The sequence below is a fragment of the Trichosurus vulpecula genome, chromosome 1 (genome assembly GCF_011100635.1).
Source record: "Trichosurus vulpecula isolate mTriVul1 chromosome 1, mTriVul1.pri, whole genome shotgun sequence".
Lineage (NCBI taxonomy): Eukaryota > Metazoa > Chordata > Mammalia > Diprotodontia > Phalangeridae > Trichosurus > Trichosurus vulpecula.
Genome location: NC_050573.1, coordinates 296,970,245 through 296,991,323, shown reverse-complemented (window position 1 = coordinate 296,991,323; position 21,079 = coordinate 296,970,245). Strand labels below are relative to the sequence as shown.

Sequence of the window (21,079 nt, the reverse complement as noted above, 5' to 3'; positions counted from 1 at the left end):
TTGCTAATTATAAAATCATAGCTCTTCATCTCTCAGATCTTAGCCACATCTAAGAAGGGTGGTCTTGTTGATGAGAACCTCTGAAATCAGAAAGTTGTAGAATCATGAAGTGATGAATATATTAATAACTCAACCTGTCATGGCAGCAAGTAATTAAAACTTTCCTTTGGGAATAGTTGGAATGAATTCCGATGATTTGAACAGAACTTGAGTAGGTCATGCCATGAAAAGAATATTTCAAGTAAACGTTACAGTGAGGACAGAAAAAAAAGCATTTTTTTTGTCCTACATGGAAATAATAATTACTAGTTCATAGTATTCAGCATTTCATATTTTCTTAATAAGTTCATCCATGCAGTATATTACTAGTATTTCATGTCACCCTTCCCCCTCTTTGCACACTTTGCACTCAGGCCAGACCATGCTGCCTGCTATTCCACAGATTCAGAGTCCCGCCCCACCCTCCACCTTCCTGCCTTCACACAGGTTATTCTTCATGCATAAAATACATGCCCTCTCACTTTGCCTCTCACAATCTGTATCAGGTTGGGTGCTACTTTCTATATTGAGCAATTACAGATCCCTCCCTTCTGTTCCACTCCCCCACCCCACCCCCATCTAGGTGGAGCAGCAGTGCACTGGGCTTGGAGTTATGAAGACCTGAATTCAAATGTGGCTTCAGATACTAGCTGTGTGACCCTAGGCAAATCACTTGATCTGCCTCAGTTTCTTCAACTGTAAAATAGGGATCATAATAGCCCTTACTCCCCAAGGGCTTTGTGAGGATGTAATGTGATAATATTTGTAAACCACTTAGCATAGTGCATGGCACATAGTAGGCACTTAATAAATTCTTCTTCCCTCCCTAACCTTTCCCCTGTTTGCTCTCATCTCCTGCTCAAATTATATTGTATTTTATTTATTGGTGTATGTTTTGCCAAGGATGGCTTCATTTTTATCTTTGTATCCCGAGCATCTTGTGCAGTGCCCTGTGCGTAGTAACTAGGTGCTTAGCAAATATTTGTTGAATTGAATTTTTTTAAAAAGGGTTTATGTATAATAGGATATTTTGGGGGGTGGGGAGGGACATGGCAGAGATGGTGAGATTCAAATAGAGTGGTCAATGAGAAGCCCATTAACTCAAGGACCACTTAAAGCCACTTTAGGAGAAAATGAGATTCAAGTAGCCTGGCCCATGAAATATGCAACTAATGGGGGCCCCCTCAGCCCTGGGGTGAACATTGGAATACACAATGCCTGAAACTCTGAAACTGCTGTCCCTGATTACCTCATCCTCCCCACCCCCTTGCCCACCTGTCTCTAACATCTAAGAGATCTCCTCATCTCCCCTCCCATAGGGGGAATCCCTAGCCTCTCCTGGCTGGGGGTGGTGTGGTTGTCCTTAAGGGAACAGCATCCCCCTTAATGGATGTCTTCCTTAAGTGGAGGGCATCCCCCTTAAGCTTGGGTCTCCCTTGATGGGTGTCTTCCTTAAGGCCCCATCTCCCTTAAACCCCCTCTCCATTGGGGGGGGGCGGTTGCCACCCTTGGGGTTTCCCTTAAGCTGCATATTCCTTGAGGGGAAGAGGAACCTGCTTGATGTGTTGTGCTTGGTGTGTTGTGTTGTGTCATGTTGTGCTGTGTGTTACCCCCAATAAACACCTTCATTTGATTTGGAGACAGCCTGAGCTAATTCTTTCAGGGCAATCTTGCACCCCAACATTTTGGGGTGCCCCTGAATCTCATCAGTAAAAGGCTGTGGATCTGTGATTTTTTTTGCACTGAATATGGTGACTATATTGATGGTACACAATATAGGACTCTATAGTATTCCCTTCTCCCCTCCCTCACCCTCAACTCTCCCAACCCCCACTGTGAGAAGAGCTCTGGAAAAGATTCAGAAGACTTTGGTTTGACTTCCAGGAAAAGGGGGGACCTAGCAGTACTATTATCTCATAACATTTTCCAGAGCAGCAATTTTCAAAACAATTTGATATTTGTTCAAGAAAACAGATTAATCAGTAGAATAAGTTAGGTATACATTAGCCAGAAACAAAAGAATTTAGTAGCCCAATCTTTGAAAAACACCAGTACTGTTGCTTAATACCTATAAAATGTAGGACAAGTATTCACCTTTCTAGATCTATTTTCTCATTCTCACCAATGAGGGCACTGGTGTAGTAGTAGAGGCTCTTCTAGATGCCTGGTAGCTCTAAATTTGAGATTCTATGAAAACATAAGTATTGATGATGAAAAATGTTTTACGTAAAGCAGATGTGCCATTCCTTTAAATTTAAAAACTAATCAAATGATAATGAACATGATAATAACAATCAATGGCTAATATTTATGTAGAATTTTAAAGTTTGCCAAGTGTTTTACAAATATGATCTCATTTCATCCTCACAACAGCCCCGGAAGGTAGAATTTATTATTATCCCCATTTTTGCAGATGAGGGAACTGTAGCAGACTGAGATTAAATTACTTGTCCAGGATCATACAGCTAGTATGTGTCTGAGGCTGAATTTGAACTCAAGTTTCCTGACTCCAGACCTGGTGCTCTATCCACTATGCCACCTACCTGTCCCTAAATATTGTTATAGGCAATTAATTTTTTGTTAATGGTAGAAGAAATGATGAATATGAGGAATTCTGAGAAGCACTGGAAGCCTTATAGAAATGGATGCATAATTTAGTAAGAATTCACAAAACGCTATATATGAGGCTGCAACAATATAATTGGAAACAATGAAAATGAAAATTAATACAGTGTCATTACAACGACTAAACTACTCCCCCCTCCGTATGTACCTGTTTGTTTTCCATATTTAAATGTTTTCCTTTTGAATGTTTCCACTCTGTTTCGTTGTTGTTTTGAGAGATGAGATAAGAAAACACCCTTCCTTGTTTTCTTTGCTGAAGTAAGGGACTATGCCCACAGAACATTATGTATATTCTCAGATTCAGTTGATGTGCTGGCTAGTTTTGCCGAACTATTTCTTCTTTTTATTTATTCATTGTTATAAGGCGTGAAGGGTTTGGCGGATAGAGGCAGGAAGAAGACACATTCAGAAATGACTTTTAAAACACCTCTATTTTTTTTATCAATAAAACAATTTAAAAACCAAAAGATTATCAATCACTTAATCAACAGACATTTACCATGTGCCTATTATATTTTAGGCATGGTGGGGACAAGTACAATATTAAGACAGCCCTTGACCTCAGGGTACAATAGGGAGATGGGGGAATAAAATGTTTACAGATAAGCAACACGCACAAAATAAAAATGATAGAAGACAGGGCATCCATTGGGGAGTTCAGAAGGGCTAAATTGCAATGAAAGTAGTTTAGTGAGCAACCCAGTTTTTAAACTCTCTGTCTTTTAGTTTGTTGTCATTGATGGATTTTTTCTAAAAAGAAAAAGACAATTTCAGTTTATTCCATAATGAACATTATAAAGAAAATCTCATTGAAATGGATATAATACTTTCTAAATTAGAACAGAGCTATTGCAATATTTTAAGTTTTAAAAGGAAAACATTATATAAAAAAACCAAAACCAAACCTGATAAGCAAAACACAGTGATCATTTTTCTGGGGTATTTTATTTAGAATCCCATTTCACTGATTTTGCATATAGCTATGGATCAGTTTTGTTTAAAGATGGTTGCTTTTTGCCTGTTGTCTAATATACAGGTTTATTTTTGCAGGCTTCCTGGTCCTCTCAGGAAAGATTGTTGTTTCTTGTGCTCTTGTTCAACCAGCAGGAATCCAATGGTAACCCAATTGGTAACCCAATTGGTGTGCTTATCTTCCCTCCTCCTGGCTCCTGGTTATTGTGTTTGCACCTATAATGGAACAATTATTGAAATCAAGGTAGGTTTTCAGCTAGCTGTGCTAGAGGCTAGTGTTGGAGTCTTTTTATAATGTATTGTAAACATTTAGAATATCTTTTATTAGTCCTTCCCAACTCTGGGCAACATATTTGATGTGGAATTATGTATTTTCAAAAGGCAGATGTTCCCTGTTAAAACATTTTCCCCATTAAGGACTTGTTAATTTTATGGGCATAAGGAAGCTCCTAGGGGAGAAAATCCCTTTATCAGTTCAGAATAATGGGTACTAGGGAATTTGTAGTCTCAGCAAGTTGTCTGGTCACTGAAATATTAAGTGACTTGCCCAATGTCACGCAACTAGTTTGGATCTGTAATAGGACTTGAACCCAGGTCTCCTTGACTCAGAAGCTGACTCTCTCACTATTTTACCTCAATGTCCCTCATTTTAGCTTGTCCATTTACAACCTGCTCAACCTTAAGACAGTTGCTTAATCTCTCTGGTTCTCAGTTTCCTTATCTTTAAAATGAGGGTGTTGGATTAGATGAATTCAAAGGTCCCTTTAAAGCTTAAAGTTTAAATCTCTAAATCTCTGACTCTGTGATCCTATAGTCCTTTTTTATCAAATCTAAATTGGTTCCTGTTGGTAAATGGTATGACAGTTACTGAAAGGACTAACCACATGTATTCTCTCAAGACTTTCTAACAGCCCCATTGGGAGACTGAGACATCTGTGGCACTTCTAGTATAAGGTGTAATGATAGTGAAACCCAAATGCTATCCAGAGAGTAGCTACCCTGGTTACATCCAGTGGCTTCTCCAGTGTTATTATCTTGGAGATCTTCTCATTCACATTAATCAGTTGTTTTGGGCCTGAAGTGTTGATGGACCTGGTATCTGCTGTATTGACAGACATTCAGGTTACTTAAAAAGGCAGAGATATTTAGACAATTTAAAAACCAGTTATTTATTTACTGAGCATAAGGATTTATACTCCACAAATGCTGGCAGTAAATTTACTTTCAGAATGGACCTAGGATTAGTTTAGATCCCACCTTAGAACAATAGCTCACTGTTTAGTTATTTTCTTTTCCCTCTGAAAGTCCCTCAAGAGTCCGTGGCACCCAAGCAACAACAACAAGAAAAAGGAAATATGTATGCTAATTTCTGGACCAGAAGAAAGTTAGCGCTGTGTGTTTACTTTGCTTTTGGCTTAAGAAATGAGCAAAAGTATTTCTGGCTCAGGAAGTATTTCAAAATAAAAGAATATACAATAAAAGAATAGGAGAGCTAGAGTTCGTGGATTAGCTATTGGAGTGTTTACTGCATTTGGTTCAGATGGGCATTATGCCATCTGATTTCAGCTCCTCTTTTGATCCCCATTCAAAACAGAAGACATTCCAAAGCCTCCATGCATACTGGGTAAGAACCCATGGGTACACTTCAGCAATCTAATCATTCCAGGTTATTTGCTCTATGGATGATTGCATTAATGCACTGTGGTCTAGAGACTTCAATTCATTTTCAAACCCCTCTCATAGTCATGACTGGAATGAATTTCATGCTTTAATCGTATGCTTTAGTCCATACAAATTAATGTTTTTCCCCACAGTTCAAAAGAAAATTGCATAGATTTGATGTTGTCTTAAATTGACTTCCCCTGTAGAGAGAGAGGCCATTTGGAAAGAAAGGAGTCACCAGTGTCATCTCTCACTTGTTCCTCTTATTGTATAATCACTAGTAACCCCAAAACTTGCTAAGTTCTTATAATTACTCTTAGGAACCCAATCAGAGAAGGGGACACTTGAAAAGCCAATTTTTTAAAAAAAGGATTCTTTGGCTCATTTCAGAGATAGGGGCCTGGGCCCAGGGCAAGGACAGTTACTTCAAAAGACCTTTGGAATCCTTGGCATAATTCCGATAATGCCAGGCACAGGCTGGAAGGGATGCTTATGGGAAATCAGATGAGGTAAACTTTAGTTGGTCTCTGCTCCGGCAGTAGCAGGAGATTGATTAGGTGATGATATGAGGTGTGTCTGTGCCTTCCTAAACCAGAATAGATATTGCCTGAAATTCACAGCCCAGCAGAGATTTGAGCTGCCTTGCTTTGTATCCTTAGCACTTAACATTGCCAGGAGTGCAAGCATTTACTGAATGATTTTTACTTCTTTCTTTCATTCATTCATTGGGTGCCAACTTTTTATAAAAAATTTGCACTTTCTTCTCAATTAGTTTAAATGGATAGCTTTCTTTTAAATATTTAATTGAAATCATGGAGAGGTGGGGAATAGAGAGATAATTTTAGAACAAGGCAATAATTTAGGGAAGTTTAACCTGAGGGAGTGTACTGCAGTGTAACTCTTGTGAGTGATAGAATTTTAAAAGAACTAATGTAGGTGTTCTTAACCTAGGAACCAAGGACCCCCATCAGAATCATGAATAGATTTCAAGGGAGAGGATCTATGAACTTGTTTTTATAATATTTTGATAAAGTGTGTTTCAGTATACTTGCTTTCCTTTGCAATCTTATTTGTTTTATCTTATGCATTTAAAACCATGATTCTGAGAAGGGGTCCATAAGTTTCATTGAATTGCCAAAAGGTTCCAGGATACAAACAAGGTTAAGAATGCCTGGCCTAGGAGAAGGTCTCCAGCATGTTGGTTTTAAAGCACCTAGAAGAAGGCCTCTAGTGTCATCCCAGAAGTTTTATGGCAGCACATGCTTAAGAAGCATATTGCAATTTGTATAGCTGAAGGGAGTATCCATCCATAGTGATGCGATCATAGTTCCACTGAAGTGTGTGCAAATTACTCTGCTAGTTTTGTTAGGGATACAAAAGCTCAAATGAAATAGCCTCTGACCTGAAAGAGTTTGCAGGGCTAGGAAATAGGAATGGAGGAGGAAATTTGTTGTTGTTGGGTCTTCTTAGTCCTGTCTGACTTTCTGTGACCCCATTTGGGGTTTTCCTGACAAATGTACTGGAGTGGTTTGTCATTTCCTTTTCTAGCTTATTTGACAGATGAGGAACTGAGTCAAACAGGATTAAGTGACTTGGCCAAGGTCACAGAGCTAGGCCAGCACTCTATCGCCTCTAACCACTTAGCTGCCCATAGGGGGAAGCAGGAAAAGAATGAAATCAGTAGGATAGGATGCGTATAGAATCATTCTGATAGAAAGCATAATGTGATAGTGTCAAAAGAATGGTTTAGATAACTTGTCATAAGGAGAAATATCTTTTAGATGGCAGGAATGTCAAGGTGGGCTTCCTGGAGTAGGTGGCACCTCATTTGGGACTTGAAGGAAGAGAAATAACAGCAGTGTGTTTCAGACAAAGGTTTGTGAGCATGCGAAGCTGTGGAAGAGCTCCACAAGATCTTGGGATCACAGGATAATAGGATACTCAATTTAGAGCAGGAAGGGATTTTGGAGTTACCAAGTCTAGGAAACAGATGCCCAGGGAGGTTACATGCCTTTCCAAGGTCACATAGACAGTAGGCAGCCAAGCTGGAGTTTAATCCAGGTAACCCACAGTCTCATTGGGCTATAACAGGAATCATAGGATTTGATCATCTGGTCAATTCAACTCAATTTAACATGAGGAGCATTTATTAAGCACCTAATAGATGAATGGTGCTATAGTACAAAGACAAAAAGAAAACTGCTCCTTTCCTCAAAGAGCTTACATTCTACTGGGTAAAGTAGTGAGCAAAGTAATTTTAGGGCTTGTTGTTGTTGTGTTTGTCCTTCGTTTTTGAAGGGGACTATGACATCAGGGAAATGATGACATGACTTGCAGTTGACTTGGATCTGAGTGAGGGAGGGCTGTGCAAGGTCACCAGCCTCACTTCGTCCTCCAGAGCCATCTGGATCCAGTGACCAGATATTCATCAGGAGGACTGGAGATGGCCCGGGATGCAATGGGAGATCCTGGCTCTTTTAGGCTAAGGCCTTTTCATGTACTCACTTAGAGTGAGATGATGCGCATTTGGTGAATAGGCCTCTTTAAGAAGTGAGTCAAGGGATAGGTCCTTTGTGCTGGTGGGAAAAACACTAGAACTGGAGAGAACATGGAAGGCCTCAGGTAGAAGGTGGCACATGAGTGGAACTTTGAAGGGACTTGGGGATTCCACGACACAAAGGTAAGCAGAGAAAAATCTTCCAGGCCTGGGAAATGGCCTGTACAAAGACACAGAGCTGGAAGATGGAATGTCACCTATTATGAAACAGGAAGTAGGCTGCTTTGGTTACTGGAACATAAATTACACAGGGAGTGATATGAAACCTAGAAGTAATAGGGAGTCATTAAAGTTTCTTTTTTTAAAAATTATTTTTATTCATTTCACTAAGTATTTCCCGATTACATGTACATTCAACAATCACTTTTTTAAAAAAAGTTTGAGTTCCAAATTCTCTCCCTCCCTACCCTACTCCCTCTTTGAGAAGGCAAGCAATTTGATATTGATTATACATGTGAAGTACTTCAAGACATATTTCCATATTGGCTATTTTGCCAAAGAAAACACAAATGAAGTAAAACTATGAAAAAGAGAGTTAAAAAACTGTGTCTCAATCTGCATTCAGAGTTTATCAGTTGTCTCTCTGGAGGTAGATAGAATTTTTCATCACAGAACCTTTGAAATTGTCTTGTGTCATTATCTTGATCAGAGTAGCTAAGTCTTTCACAGTTGGTCATCCTTAAGAGTATTGCTGCTACTGTGTAAAATGTTCTGCTGGTTCTACTCACTTCACATTGTATCAGGTCGTTTGGTCTTTGCAGGCTTTTCTGATACCATCCCCCTTTTCATTTCTTATAGTACCATAGTATTCCATCACAATCATGTAACACAACTTGTTCAGCCATTCCTCAATTAATGGGCCTCCCTTCGATTTCCAATTCCACTAAGGCTTCTTGAAGGTGAGTGACATTGGTCTTCATGTATGATATAATGTAGACATTTGGCTTTCTTAATATTCATCATATATAGTACCCTATGTCCCATCTCTGTGCCTTTGGGTTGGATGTCCCTTGTGCCTGGAATGCACTTCTTCCTTACCTCTGGCTTTTAGAATTCCCATTTTCCTTTAAACACCACCTTCCATGATAAGCCTTTCTCCATTCTTCCCCCTTGCCACCCCAGGTTCTAGTGCCTTCCCCTGAAAATTACCTTGTATTTATTTTGTATATGATTATATTTGTAAGCTCTTTGAAGACATGAACTATTTTACTTTTGGTTTTATATACCTGGTACCTAGCACAGTGTCTGGCATAGAGTAGAAAATCAATGTTTGTTGACTGATTGCTTTAGGAATATCATTTTGACAGCTATGTGGAGGATGTATTGAGAGGGGAAAGAACTTCAGGGAGGGAAATGAATTAGGAGACTATTGCTATAGCCCCAATGAAAGAAGATGAAAATGTGACCTAGGGTAATGACTATGTGAGTAAAGAGAAGGGGATGAATTAAGAGATATTGTGGCAGTAGGATCAATGAAACTTGGCAATCGATCAGGTATAAGGAGTGGTGGAGAATGAGGAGTTGAAGATTTATCTGGCATTGTGGTCAGAAAGACACCCCCACCCCCAGCCCCACATACACACATGGAATGAATTTCATGCTTTAATCGTATGCTTTAGTCCATACAAATTAATGTTTTTCCCCACAGTTCAAAAGAAAATTGCATAGATTTGATGTTGTCTTAAATTGACTTCCCCTGTAGAGAGAGAGGCCATTTGGAAAGAAAGGAGTCACCAGTGTCATCTCTCACTTGTTCCTCTTATTGTGTAATCACTAGTAACCCCAAAACTTGCTAAGTTCTTATAATTACTCTTAGGAACCCAATCAGAGAAGGGGACACTTGAAAAGCCAATTTTTTAAATGCCCTCGAGGAGAGAGAATTTTCAGTAGAGTGGAGGAAGTAGGAAGTCAAATTGCAAGGTACTGAGAAGTGAGAGAGAAGGATTTAGAAGCAATGAGTTTAGGAGGCTTTTTTTATAGGGGTTTGGGTGTGAAAGAGAGGAGAAATATGGGGCAGTGGCTTTCAGGGATCACCGGTTCAAGTGAAGTTTTTTTTATGTTCAAGCTTATTTTATAGATGAGGAAATTAGTGATATTTCTTGCCTTAAACTACTCAACATGAAATTATGCTGCATTTGTCATATGTAACACATTTGAGCACAAAATAGGCTTAATTTCTTCTATTTAGGTCCTAAAATTCTGTGAACTCTCCACTTTTATTGTATGAATATTTTATTTCTCCAGATTCCATGTACCTTCAGTTGTGAGTCCTGCCAATATATATATACAGTCCCAAAGTATTCCCTGACCAGATTAGTTTGCAAAATGCCGTGCTAGTCAATCTAGTGATTATATTTTTCTGAGGCATGCACACCAGAGCAGTCTTTTGTGATAGACCCAATATGCTGGAAATCTTTCATGTATGTGACCCAGGTAGGAATAGGGACAGCTTAACAGCTCAGCCCTGTGTACACTTGAGATCTCCATGCTTCTAAAGACCATCCCTGTGAACTGTTCCCATGAGTAAGAACTTTTATTTTCATGTGAATTTCAATGTACTGAGTGAAAATATATTTTTAACTTTAAAGTTTTAAAGGAAAAAATTATCCGACATAAACTACTGGACTCCAACACATTAGCTTTATAAGGAGGAATATAGCAACATTGGGCAATTTCATGAATCACTGAGCTCTGCTGTTACACATAAGGACATTTTTTAGATTAAATCTAAAGTATTCCTATGAATAGTTCTCTTCATGAGGAGGTTTAAGTTTAGTATCCCTACAGGGAAATATTATCTATTCTTTTAGAACAAAATGTCTTTAAATATTAGGAGAGGGAAAAACAACAGTAGCGCAGTACTTAAGAAAGGAAACAATATGCAAAATTAACCATGATTCCTATATGGGGAAAACAAATTGCACTCTGCTCTGGGAAAAGTCTGGTTGGTCCTTATCTAGACTCAAATCTGGAAAGGAAGGAAAAACAAGCTCAGATATTGTCACGTTTGAGAGTATCTCTTTTGCTAATCAATTCCATTGCATGTGCTCTCTCTGTCCCTCCCTTCCCCCCCTCTTTCTCTCTCTCTGTCTCTCCCTCTCTCTCTGTCTCTTTCTCTTTCTCTCTCTCTCTCTGTCTCTGTCTCCCTCTCTCTCTCTCCCTCTCTCTCTCTCTCTCTCTCTCTCTCTCTCTCTCTCTCTCTCTGTCTTTGTTTCTCTTCTCTGTCTTATTTTGATTTGGCGTTTGTTAATTATGACATGAAATGTTAGAGAAGAAAGAGATAGATGATAGACTGAGTTTTTAACCTGGGGTCCATGAACTTGTTTTATTAATATTTTGATAACTATTTCAATATTGCTAATTTCCTTTGACTACTTGGCATATTTTATTTTGTGCATTCAAAAATGTTATTCATAGGCTTGACTAGACTGCCAAGGGGGTTTACGGAACACAAGAAAGGTAAGAACTGCTGCTCTAATGCATTTTAAAGTTAGTGTATCAAGAAAAATAGGTCTGATTTTATATATCTGAAATTATATTCTTTTTCCTGGTTTTCTTTAGGAGTTGTAGCTAGGGTGGTTAGAACCTTTCATGGTGTAGATGGAGCTGTCTACAACTCTCAGGGCTCTGTAAGTGAGGGACAAGAAGCAAGAATTCTGTTCTTCCAGACAATAGCATCCATTAACAGAGGAACCACTATGAGATAGCCAACAATCAGGTTTCAGAAGCAGAAGGCCTTACACACCAGAAAACTAACTATAATTATGGCCTAAAATAAAAGAGAAAAATGAGACCTCAAAGAGCATCTAGTCTGACCAGTTTCGGAAAAAGAATTCCCTCTCAGAATACTAGACAAATATTTATCTACTCTTTGCTTGAAGACCTCCACTGAGGGCAAAGCCACTATCTCTTAATGCTAGTACCTTCCCCCTGTTCCTTCTTTCCTATTTATTCTGTATATGGCTTGTTAGTATACAGTCTTTTTTATGTTCCCTCTCTTGTTAGATTGTTAGCTCCTTGAGAGCAACAAGTGTTTTTTAAATTCTCTCATAATCTCATAAATTTAAATTTAAATGCTTGGGAATATTCCCAGTGCATATTGCCTGGCACTGTTTATTGACTATCTCATGAGATAGAACCTTTCACTTTTGGATAATTCTGTTAGGAAGTTTGTCCTTATGTCAAGGTTAAATTTTCAACTGACAACCATTATTCCTAGTTCTGCCCTTAAGGAGCTTCTATTCTGTCTAGGGAGACATTATATGAGTATATGTAGAAGAAATAGGAATAAAAATAAATCCAAGATAATTAGAAATGAAAGACATTAGTAGAGCATCTATAATTTTGTGCAATGGAAGTGTCAACTGCATCTTGCTTGGGCATATGGACAGTTTATTAGGGCACGCTGCAAAGATATTTGCTTGGAGACCTGGCAGGTAGAACACTAAACTCTTCTGAAAGCTTTCCTTTATGGAAAGCTACATTTGGACTTCAATTCATCCTACTTTCCATCTGCAGCTCAGCTCCATAGAACAAGTTGTCTCCTACCATAGGCTGAGTCCCTCCTCATGTACCTCCCAACCTGTTCCCTAGCTTTCTTTTGTGGGTTGTCTTCTCTCATTAGATTGTAAACTCCTTGAGGGCAGGGACTGTCTTTTTCTTATTTGTAGCCCCACTACTTAGCACAGTGTCTAGCACGTAGTAGCTGCTTAATAAAGGTTTGTTTAATTGAAATTGATTGAAAATTATATAAATTTTACTGCTTTAGACTACTAGACCTTTATAACTGTGCGACTTCCTTCATCTCCATTTTCCACCACCCTTTGACAATCAATGGCAGGGAGTTTCTGAACAATGGCCTTTTAAATCTTGTTAGTATCTAGTAAGTGAATGAGAGAAAACTAGATGGAAAATTCAATCCAATCCAGTAAATATTTATTAAGTGCCTACTATGTGTCAGACACTGTGCTAAGTATTGGGAATACAACTAATAAAAAGACTATCCTAAGGGGAGAAGACAATACACAAAAGGAGACTGGACACCAGGGGGTACCGGGTGTAGGAACACTTTGTTCCATGGAGTGGAAACCAGGCAGAGTAGCAGATGCAAACTGGGATGAGCTGAAAATTTAATTTTTGCCCTCTATACAGGAAGGCTTTAGGAGGAATTTGGTACTCTGCCCTCAAGCCCTCCAATCAGAGAGAAGAGGCTGAGGAAGGTGTTGTCAATCAAGGCTTGAGTTAGCTGCATGGTGGTGAATTTAGAAGTGATAAGCTTATCCTAGGAGGGGCATCTGGTTCCTTCCACCAGAAAGTGAAAAAAAATCAAGAAGGTGCTTTAGAGTTTCTGATTTTTTGGAGGGGTTCTTTTCTATTTGGTAGATAAACCCTTTGAGTAAAAGTGATGAATTCAGAGGTTTTTTTTATTTTAAACAAGAAGTTTATTTAAACAACAAGATGTTTGACTTGAAGGGAAAACTATCTAGGATCAATTTCTTTATAGTAATTTATCCCTACTGAGAGACAGAGATTGCCCTACATGTAACAGCTACATACAAAAAAGTTATAAGATCGTCCTTGGTTTTACAATGATAAAAGAAAAACATTGAAATTATCCAATCAAACAAGGTATGCAAGGATTTTTTGTGGGTTTTTTTTTTTGTTGTTAAACAGTGAGAGCAAATTAACTTACTGGAATATAAAGATAAAAGTTGAATGAGCATGCCATTAATGGAGAAAAGGTATTTTCACAGAACCAGTTTGTTTTTCCCCCTCCCCATCTCCATTTGATGTTGATCAAAACATACCATCGGCCATTTAGTTAAAAAAAATACGCATTATGCCTGTGCACATACACCAGTTACTTTATGTACAATAAAGGAACAGGGGAAGGGAATCAAAGAAGAGGGAAAACTATACTGCAGTAGTCAGGATGTGGATGAACCAAATCTTGGTTTCTAATTGTGAATGTATTGTTTTTCTTGGGAGCACAGTTCTGGAGAAGAGTTGTAAATTCTTTTTAGTAAGCGCCTCCTGTCTGCTGCTGGAATACATCAATTGTATCTTCATCCTCCATTTCCAACTGTGCAGGTGTGTCTGTTTCATTGATTAGTTGCCCATCAAATCGGAATCTGGTGTGCCTCATTGACAAACCCTGTCGTTCACAATAGGCTTTCATTAGTTTACTAAGTGGTGTGTGCCTCTTAATCTTAAATTGCACCACTGAACCATCTTGCCCTGCCACCTTCAAATTAATGTGGTCGTTGTTTTCAGTCTTGACTCCTTCCTTCGGCTTTTCGTCGGCCATGGCGAGTCCCGAGGTCTCCTCAGCCGCCGCTTCACAAAAGAGGCACCAGGATGGTGCGCTCCAAGGGAATGGGGGGAGAAGCAGCAGCGGCAGCAGCAGGAGCAAGAGGAGGAGGAGGAGGAGGAAGATGATGGTGATCCAGAGGTTTTTTTAAAATTGAAAAAGTAGTGCTTCTTAATGTAGTCAATTGACAAAAGGGGTCAAAGGTTTTAAAAGATTTGGTGATTGCCTAGTTGATTTAAAGATCACAGATGTCTAGAATTGGAAGAGTTGAAACAAGTGTAAACCGTATGCAATTATAGTCTGAGAAGCTTTGATAGTTTCCCTTTAATCAGTATCAAAATATTTAAACCTTTTGCCACCTCTCCTCCAAATAGGAAACGCCTTGTGTGGCCTCTGATGAATGACTAGAATTCTACAAACTGTTTCTTAATTTAATGAACCAATCTGGATTACTGGTTTCCTAGACAATGCATTATATATGAAATTATCCCTAAAACCATTCAGGGAGGAACACAGCCTGCCAATGTACAATTCTATGGCTTTGCTAGAATTTAAAGTCATACTCTTGCCCTTTCGGGTTTATTTATTTCAAATGTATAGTTAAGCTCCATCAAAGAAATTACTTTATTGGAAAAGTATGCTGACACGGAGTTAGAGTGAATTTCAAGTACTACTAACTGTCTCTTCTCCCCATTTTTTAGGTCATTACCAAGTTCTTTAGGAAGTTAGGTGTTTGAGGCTTATGTTAATTCTTTTAGATCACAGAATTCCATGCATGTATACACAAACACACACACACAAATACACACATACATATAAACATTTTATGCACCTCAGACTGGTGTTATGTACAAAACAACACAATATTGCAAATTACTTCAATTCATAGTGTGTCAGAGCTAAAAGGGGCCATAGAGACTATCCAGTCTAATATTCTCATTTTGTAAATGTGGAAATTGACTGCTGGGGAATTGTTCTACTCACTGTAACAGATTCCCTTTTTTAGGGCCTCCTTCTTCCTCCTCTTATGAATGGAGTCTGGGACTCTTTCCTCTAGTCCCATAGACCATAAACTCACAGAACGTGAAATGAGACACGAGCTTCAGACAGTGAGCAAGAATCTTTGACAGTATGTGGTGGCATATTCTTGGCCCCAACAGTTTCTGACAGTGTGACATGACTACAGAAGGTTGTATAAAAAATTCTCACTTATAGAGCAGAAAATTCTATGGATAATATTTAATAAGTCCTTTCCATAAGTGGAAAAGTATTGGAATCCAGTTTTAATGAACAAATTTACCAAATTCCTAACCTGGGCCCTCTATTGGGTGATCCTGTTTTAAATATGTTGATTGCTAATTGAATTTTAAACATGCACATATTTACACAAATATATTATCTAGACAGTGTGCTACAGTATATAGAACCTATTCAAGTCCTATCTCTGACACATACAACTGTATGACCCATTTAACCCCTCAGTATCCCCAGGCAACTCTTTAAAACTAAAAGGTACGGATAACTTGCTACTATTCATCAGTAGAGTTTCCACTCAGAGAATTCCATATGCTTATCAAATCACAGATCTAGACCAAATACACATTCACACACATACACAAACATATGCATTAAGTAACATCTGACTAGAAGCTTTGCACAAGTGTGAATATAAAGTATCTGAGATACCTTTAGTGTTGGGGAGCTTTCTCCTGTAATTCAGATGTTAAACTAGGATTTAATAGATCATTCCTAAGGACTTTCTTGAGGCACCCAGAGGACAAGTAACTTGACCTAGAGTCAGAGACCTAATAAGTGTTAGAGGCAGGATTCAAACCTAGATCTTCCTCCATTTAAGTACTATACCTGTAGTGTAGCTGAAAGAACACTGTATTTCAGGTCAAAGGACCTGAGCTTGAATCTCAGCTGTGCGCTGTCTAGCTATGTAACAGTTGTATGGCCACAACAAAGTCACTTCATTTATTTAGTCATCTGTAAAATGAGAGGGTTTGATTGGTTTGACTTCTAAGTTTCTTTCTAGCTCTAATGTTTACAAGCCCTTTCTTGGTCCACAGATGAAAGGAATTTGTGTTGAGAGAGAAGTAGTAGCAGTGAGAATCCACCAGGGGGTTCCAGCAAAGTCCTGAGGCTTGTGAATGTGAGAAAGAGGAAAAGGCCACAGGGTGCAATGAGCCACAGGGTTACTGTTGCAGGGAGTTGGATCAAACAGTTGCTGCTTTTCTTTTCTTTTTTTTTTGAGGTGGAGTTTGTTTTTATTAGAAAACCCATTTCAGTAAGTGCTTCCCTGCTCCCAAACCAGGAGGCCTCCAAGAGACCTGTGGTTCTGATTTCCTCTTTCCAAAGGTGGTAAGGCAGCCTCTGAAGTTCCTCCTTCTGAACCCCAGAGAAAGTCCTCATTGCTAGCTTTTGCACCAAGCAGCCCCAAAGTGAGGAGAAGGCCCTTGGGCTCAAGGTCAATACTGGGGTGTTTCTGTTTATATAAAAACCCAATGGATGGCTTCAAAACTGCACCAAGGAGGCTCTCTTGGGCCCCTAGGCCTGTTCCTTTGCTCCATGTGAGAGCATGGCCATGGAGAAGGTGGTGAAGGAATAAGGGAAGAGATTGCATTTTGAGACATCCTTTGGAGTCTGGAAAGCACCTGGATTTCTTGGGAGGGGAGGGTGCATGTTCAGTTCTTCTTGGTCTTGGGAGTGTCATATTTTCTCTTGCTTGAGTACCATAGGAGCAGGGTAATCCCAATGGAAGGAAGGGTCATCACACCGAATGCTGCCCAATCCAGAAAATGGGGAGAGAGTCTCCTATCAAATGCTTGCTGTGTCAAAATTCTTCCCTGCCTGGGGGCACTGGTGAAGCCAACCACCACTGGCCTTTCTTCCTGGGCAAGATATTTAATGGTTGCAGAGGTAAAGTTAAAATAGCCAGCCTTGAGGGGGCGCAGGACCACACTATGGGAAACATTGCTGGCAGGAGCCATTTGGTCCCATTTGACATTGAACTTTCTTGAAACAATACCAAAGTCTCCTGGGGGAAAAGAGTCATCAGACAATTCCACATGTAGGGCCGCACTTGAGCCGACATTGTAGATGTTGTATTGCAAGGTCAGGTCCTTTTCTTCCACAGCATATCTATTCAGCAGTGACTTAGAAGCCAGAAGCCTGGTCCCTTCTTCACTTTGTGCAAAAGAGGAGACACAACACCGCAAACACAAAGAGCCTCATCATGGTTCCTGGCCCCACTGCCTTCATGGCTCCAGGGGCTGTCAGGTTCACCTGTCTCCTCCCCACTCCCCAGCCCCCCCACCACACCTACCCCTACCCCACTCTATCCCTCCTGTACACTCTTGAGGGTTGGGTCTCACTGAGTGTCTATTTTTCTTAACAAAAGGAGGGGAAGGGAAGAAAAAATTATCCCCAAGAGAACCTGATATAGGAGAAAATAATTAACTAGGACTCAGGAAAACTGAGTTCTAATCTTACCACTAACCAGTTTGTGGCCTTGTTTATTTGCTAATGAATATACTTAGACATATGCATACACATCATAAATGGCAAATGAATGAAAAATAAGCAAAATTTATATAAATCAGCAGAACAGCTTCTAAACAATGTACAATAATTAATAACTAACTTTAAATAGTAAATATGGTGATAAAATCCATCAACAGTTTCAGTCCTGTTGAATATCTTTAGGAGACCTCCATCAACTCAGTTGTCATATGAAGGCCACAAAATTGAAGGCCCAAGATTTCTTATCTCTGGATGACAGGGTCACCTTAAGAGCTAATACTAGGTTCTGAGCACTGTTTTGAGATAGTAATCATTAAAGACCTCACTTCAGTCTGTCTAGGGTAAGTCTAGAACAGGGGACAAATCCAGCTAGATATGTGAACAGAAAACCAATAAATTTTAAAAGGGTGAGACAAGGGGAAAGTTAGCGTTGGAGAAGATTAGCATGAATTCATTTTTCATCTCTATAGTTGATGCAGGAATCTGTAGTTGCAGCTCTAATCTTTCTCTTGAACTCAGTTTTCAGTATCTCCAGTTTCTTGTTGGACATTTCTGCCCTGAAGTCCTACTGGAAATTCACGCTCAACATGTCCAAAACTAAACTAATCATCTTTCCTTCAATTTTTCTCTCCTCCCAGATTCTTTATTTCTATCTATGGCTAAATCATCCTCCCTTTAAAAGGTTAAAAATCTTGACAATTTTCCCTTTCCCAAATCCCAATATCCATTTGATTGCCATGTTTTTTTAAATTCTGTTTCTATAACATATTTTCATATTTGTCCTCTTGTTTCCACTTACACTGCAACCATCCTAGTTCAGGTCTTTATAGCCTTTCATTTGGATTATTATAACAATCTTTTAAATGACCTGCCAGCATCTAACCTGTTTGTTATCTAGACTGTCCTTCTGTAGTGCTGGTGTGGCTTTCAATTCTCCTTCTGGCTCAATTCCCTCACCTCAACTCATACTCACATGTTGGCATGTTAAAGAGGTTCCCAAAGGCCTCAATTTGCTACAACTCATTCTGTCAAGTGTCAAAGGGAGAATGTACTCCTACCACTGTATACTATAGCTCCTGAACCCCTCCCCCAATATGCTTCCTATTTAACAAATCAGTCAGCTAAACTCTATTAACTTTTTATCGGAAACATTTACTAAGCATGATGTAAAGCAAAAAGAATAATGACATAATGTTCCACTCATAAACCGGAGACATTCTCTCCTACCAATTCACAAAACGTCCATACAGAAAAGAGACAAACTTTCAGAAATGTGTCAGGGAAGCACATACATAGGGAACGATTTGCTTAGGACTAAGCTCATAACTCCAGACTGTGGACTTGGATGCCTTTTGTCTCCCTTCGGAAGAGTGTATACAATAATTCATTGAGAGTTGAGGCTGCTTCCTCCTGGCCGCTCCATTTTCGTCTCTCCCTCCTCTGTTGCTAAGCAGAGTTACTTCTCTTCTAACTATTCTGCTCAGTCTACTCCTTTTCTGGGTTACTGAAGTAAAGTTATGCTCTTTTGGGAAAAACAAAAAACAAAACCAAGAAAATCACAATGACAACAACACCAAGGATGATAAGCACAACAACTAATCCTGGATTCTGAAGTGTTTTTCCAGATTGGCTTCCTAGGTTGGAGTTTAAGGGGTTTCTGCATCTCAAGTAATAGGTTATATCATAGGGAAAAGCAAAGGCAACCCATGTTTTTTTCCCCCAGTCCACTTTTATAGGCAGCAAATGGCAGTGCAAATCCTTTCTTCTTCCATTTTTTTCAAGCAACAGATAGCAGGGTGATCTCTGATATCTTTTCTCAGACCTGACCAGAGATCTTTTCTGAAGTCAACTTTCAGCTTGGCTTAGAGAAGCTCCATTCTGCACAGCTAGTCCAAAATTGGTCAAAGACATGATCTCTTCAGTAATATGACTTCTATCTCATGGTAGTAAACCAAAATCCACATTTCTGCCATTTATACCAAAACTAGGTAATATACATTTATGCCATAGTCATCAAATAATTGAAGGAATGTGTGCTTCCTAGCTATTACTTTCTTCATGTCAGTCATTTTCAGATTAGATGCTGTGAAATGAGACACTGGCTACCTTTACCCTGAACAAGTGCCCTTTCTCTGTGAGGCTGCTTTTGTCACGTTTCCTCACAGTGGTTCTTCCCGTGAGCCAAACAGGCCACAGCTGAAAAGGGCACCTTTTTATATTTCACATAACTTCCAAAATAATCTGTTGAATCCACGTCAGAATATAACACTTGTTTGCTTGCTCAAAAACCGTCAGTATCTCCTTATTTCTCATGTGATAAAAGCTTCTTGGATTGACATTTAAGTTCATTCAGAGTTTGGTTCTAACCTACCTTTCAAAGTTGATTTAATTTTATTTCCTTCTATGAATTCTATGCCCTATATGACTCTTTTTAGCTATTCCCTGATCTCATAATTTTTCATACCTCAACTACATGACCTACCTTCCCATAAGATGATTCAGGAAGAAGCTGTGGTTAGTATGAATAATCCCACTTAAATCCCTGATGATGAACCACAGTGGATGGAGCCAATTGGGGAGAAAATATGTTTTCCTTATGTCTTTTTTGGCTAGGTACTGATATCGGGACACTGTCTAGTGAGAGAGGAAATCAAGCAATGATAAGCCATTTTAAGCCACTTGTAATGTGACTGGGGTGGTTGTTTCTGTGGCCTGTGATAGGGAGCAGTAAAATGTTGCCATCTGCTAAGAGTAGGAGAAAGTGTGAGATGTAAGAAAAGCAATATTATATAGACAGCTAAGAGAGTTATGCAGAAGAATATTGACATGGAAGAGCAACCAGCAGATGCTGCTGGCTTACACTCTATCTGGGGTATCACTGTAAGTTGCTACCTGTCATAGAAATCCAGTAGAGGGTGGCTCATTGAGGGATTTCATTCTGGTTGAGGAGTTCTGATATGGGTTCTCTTCTTCATAACCTGTAAATAAATCTATTCATGTTTTTAGGCTTGTGAACTTGTGAGGTTGAAAGGAGATTTGGTGATCACAATATGGAGTGGGGTCAGATATTAAATTTCCCAGATTACCTAGCAATGAGTCAATGAAGCAGCCATAATTTCCCACAAGTATAATATGGGTCTTCATTTCATTTTAAAACCTTACTACTGGTGGGTTTTTGTTGTTGTTTTTGTTTTTAGAACACACATCACTTCTTTTCCATTCTGGCTCTAGGATGAGAAACTAAAATTAAGGATATCAGAAGAGTCAGTTAAGATTTCAATCATCATGAGTACATGTACTAAAAGTGACATTTAATGTTGGCAATATAAAAATGCACTTTTAAATTTGAAAGATGAGTGAGTACAAGTATATTTTGTTTTTACATCAGC

The 21,079-nt window shown here is 39.1% G+C and overlaps 1 protein-coding gene and 1 pseudogene across 1 annotated transcript; both read right to left on the bottom strand.

Annotated features, from left to right (window-relative positions):
* Positions 1–13,742: 13,742 nt before the first annotated feature.
* Positions 13,743–14,288, bottom strand: LOC118858073 (small ubiquitin-related modifier 2-like; the record flags this gene model as incomplete). Its single annotated transcript, XM_036768518.1, has 1 exon — positions 13,743–14,288. A coding segment is annotated over one exon (414 nt), but the record flags the coding sequence as incomplete, so codon positions are not given.
* Positions 14,289–16,852: 2,564 nt separating this feature from the next.
* On the bottom strand, positions 16,853–17,402 carry LOC118858063 (annotated as a pseudogene).
* Between the last annotated feature and the right edge of the window lie 3,677 nt (positions 17,403–21,079).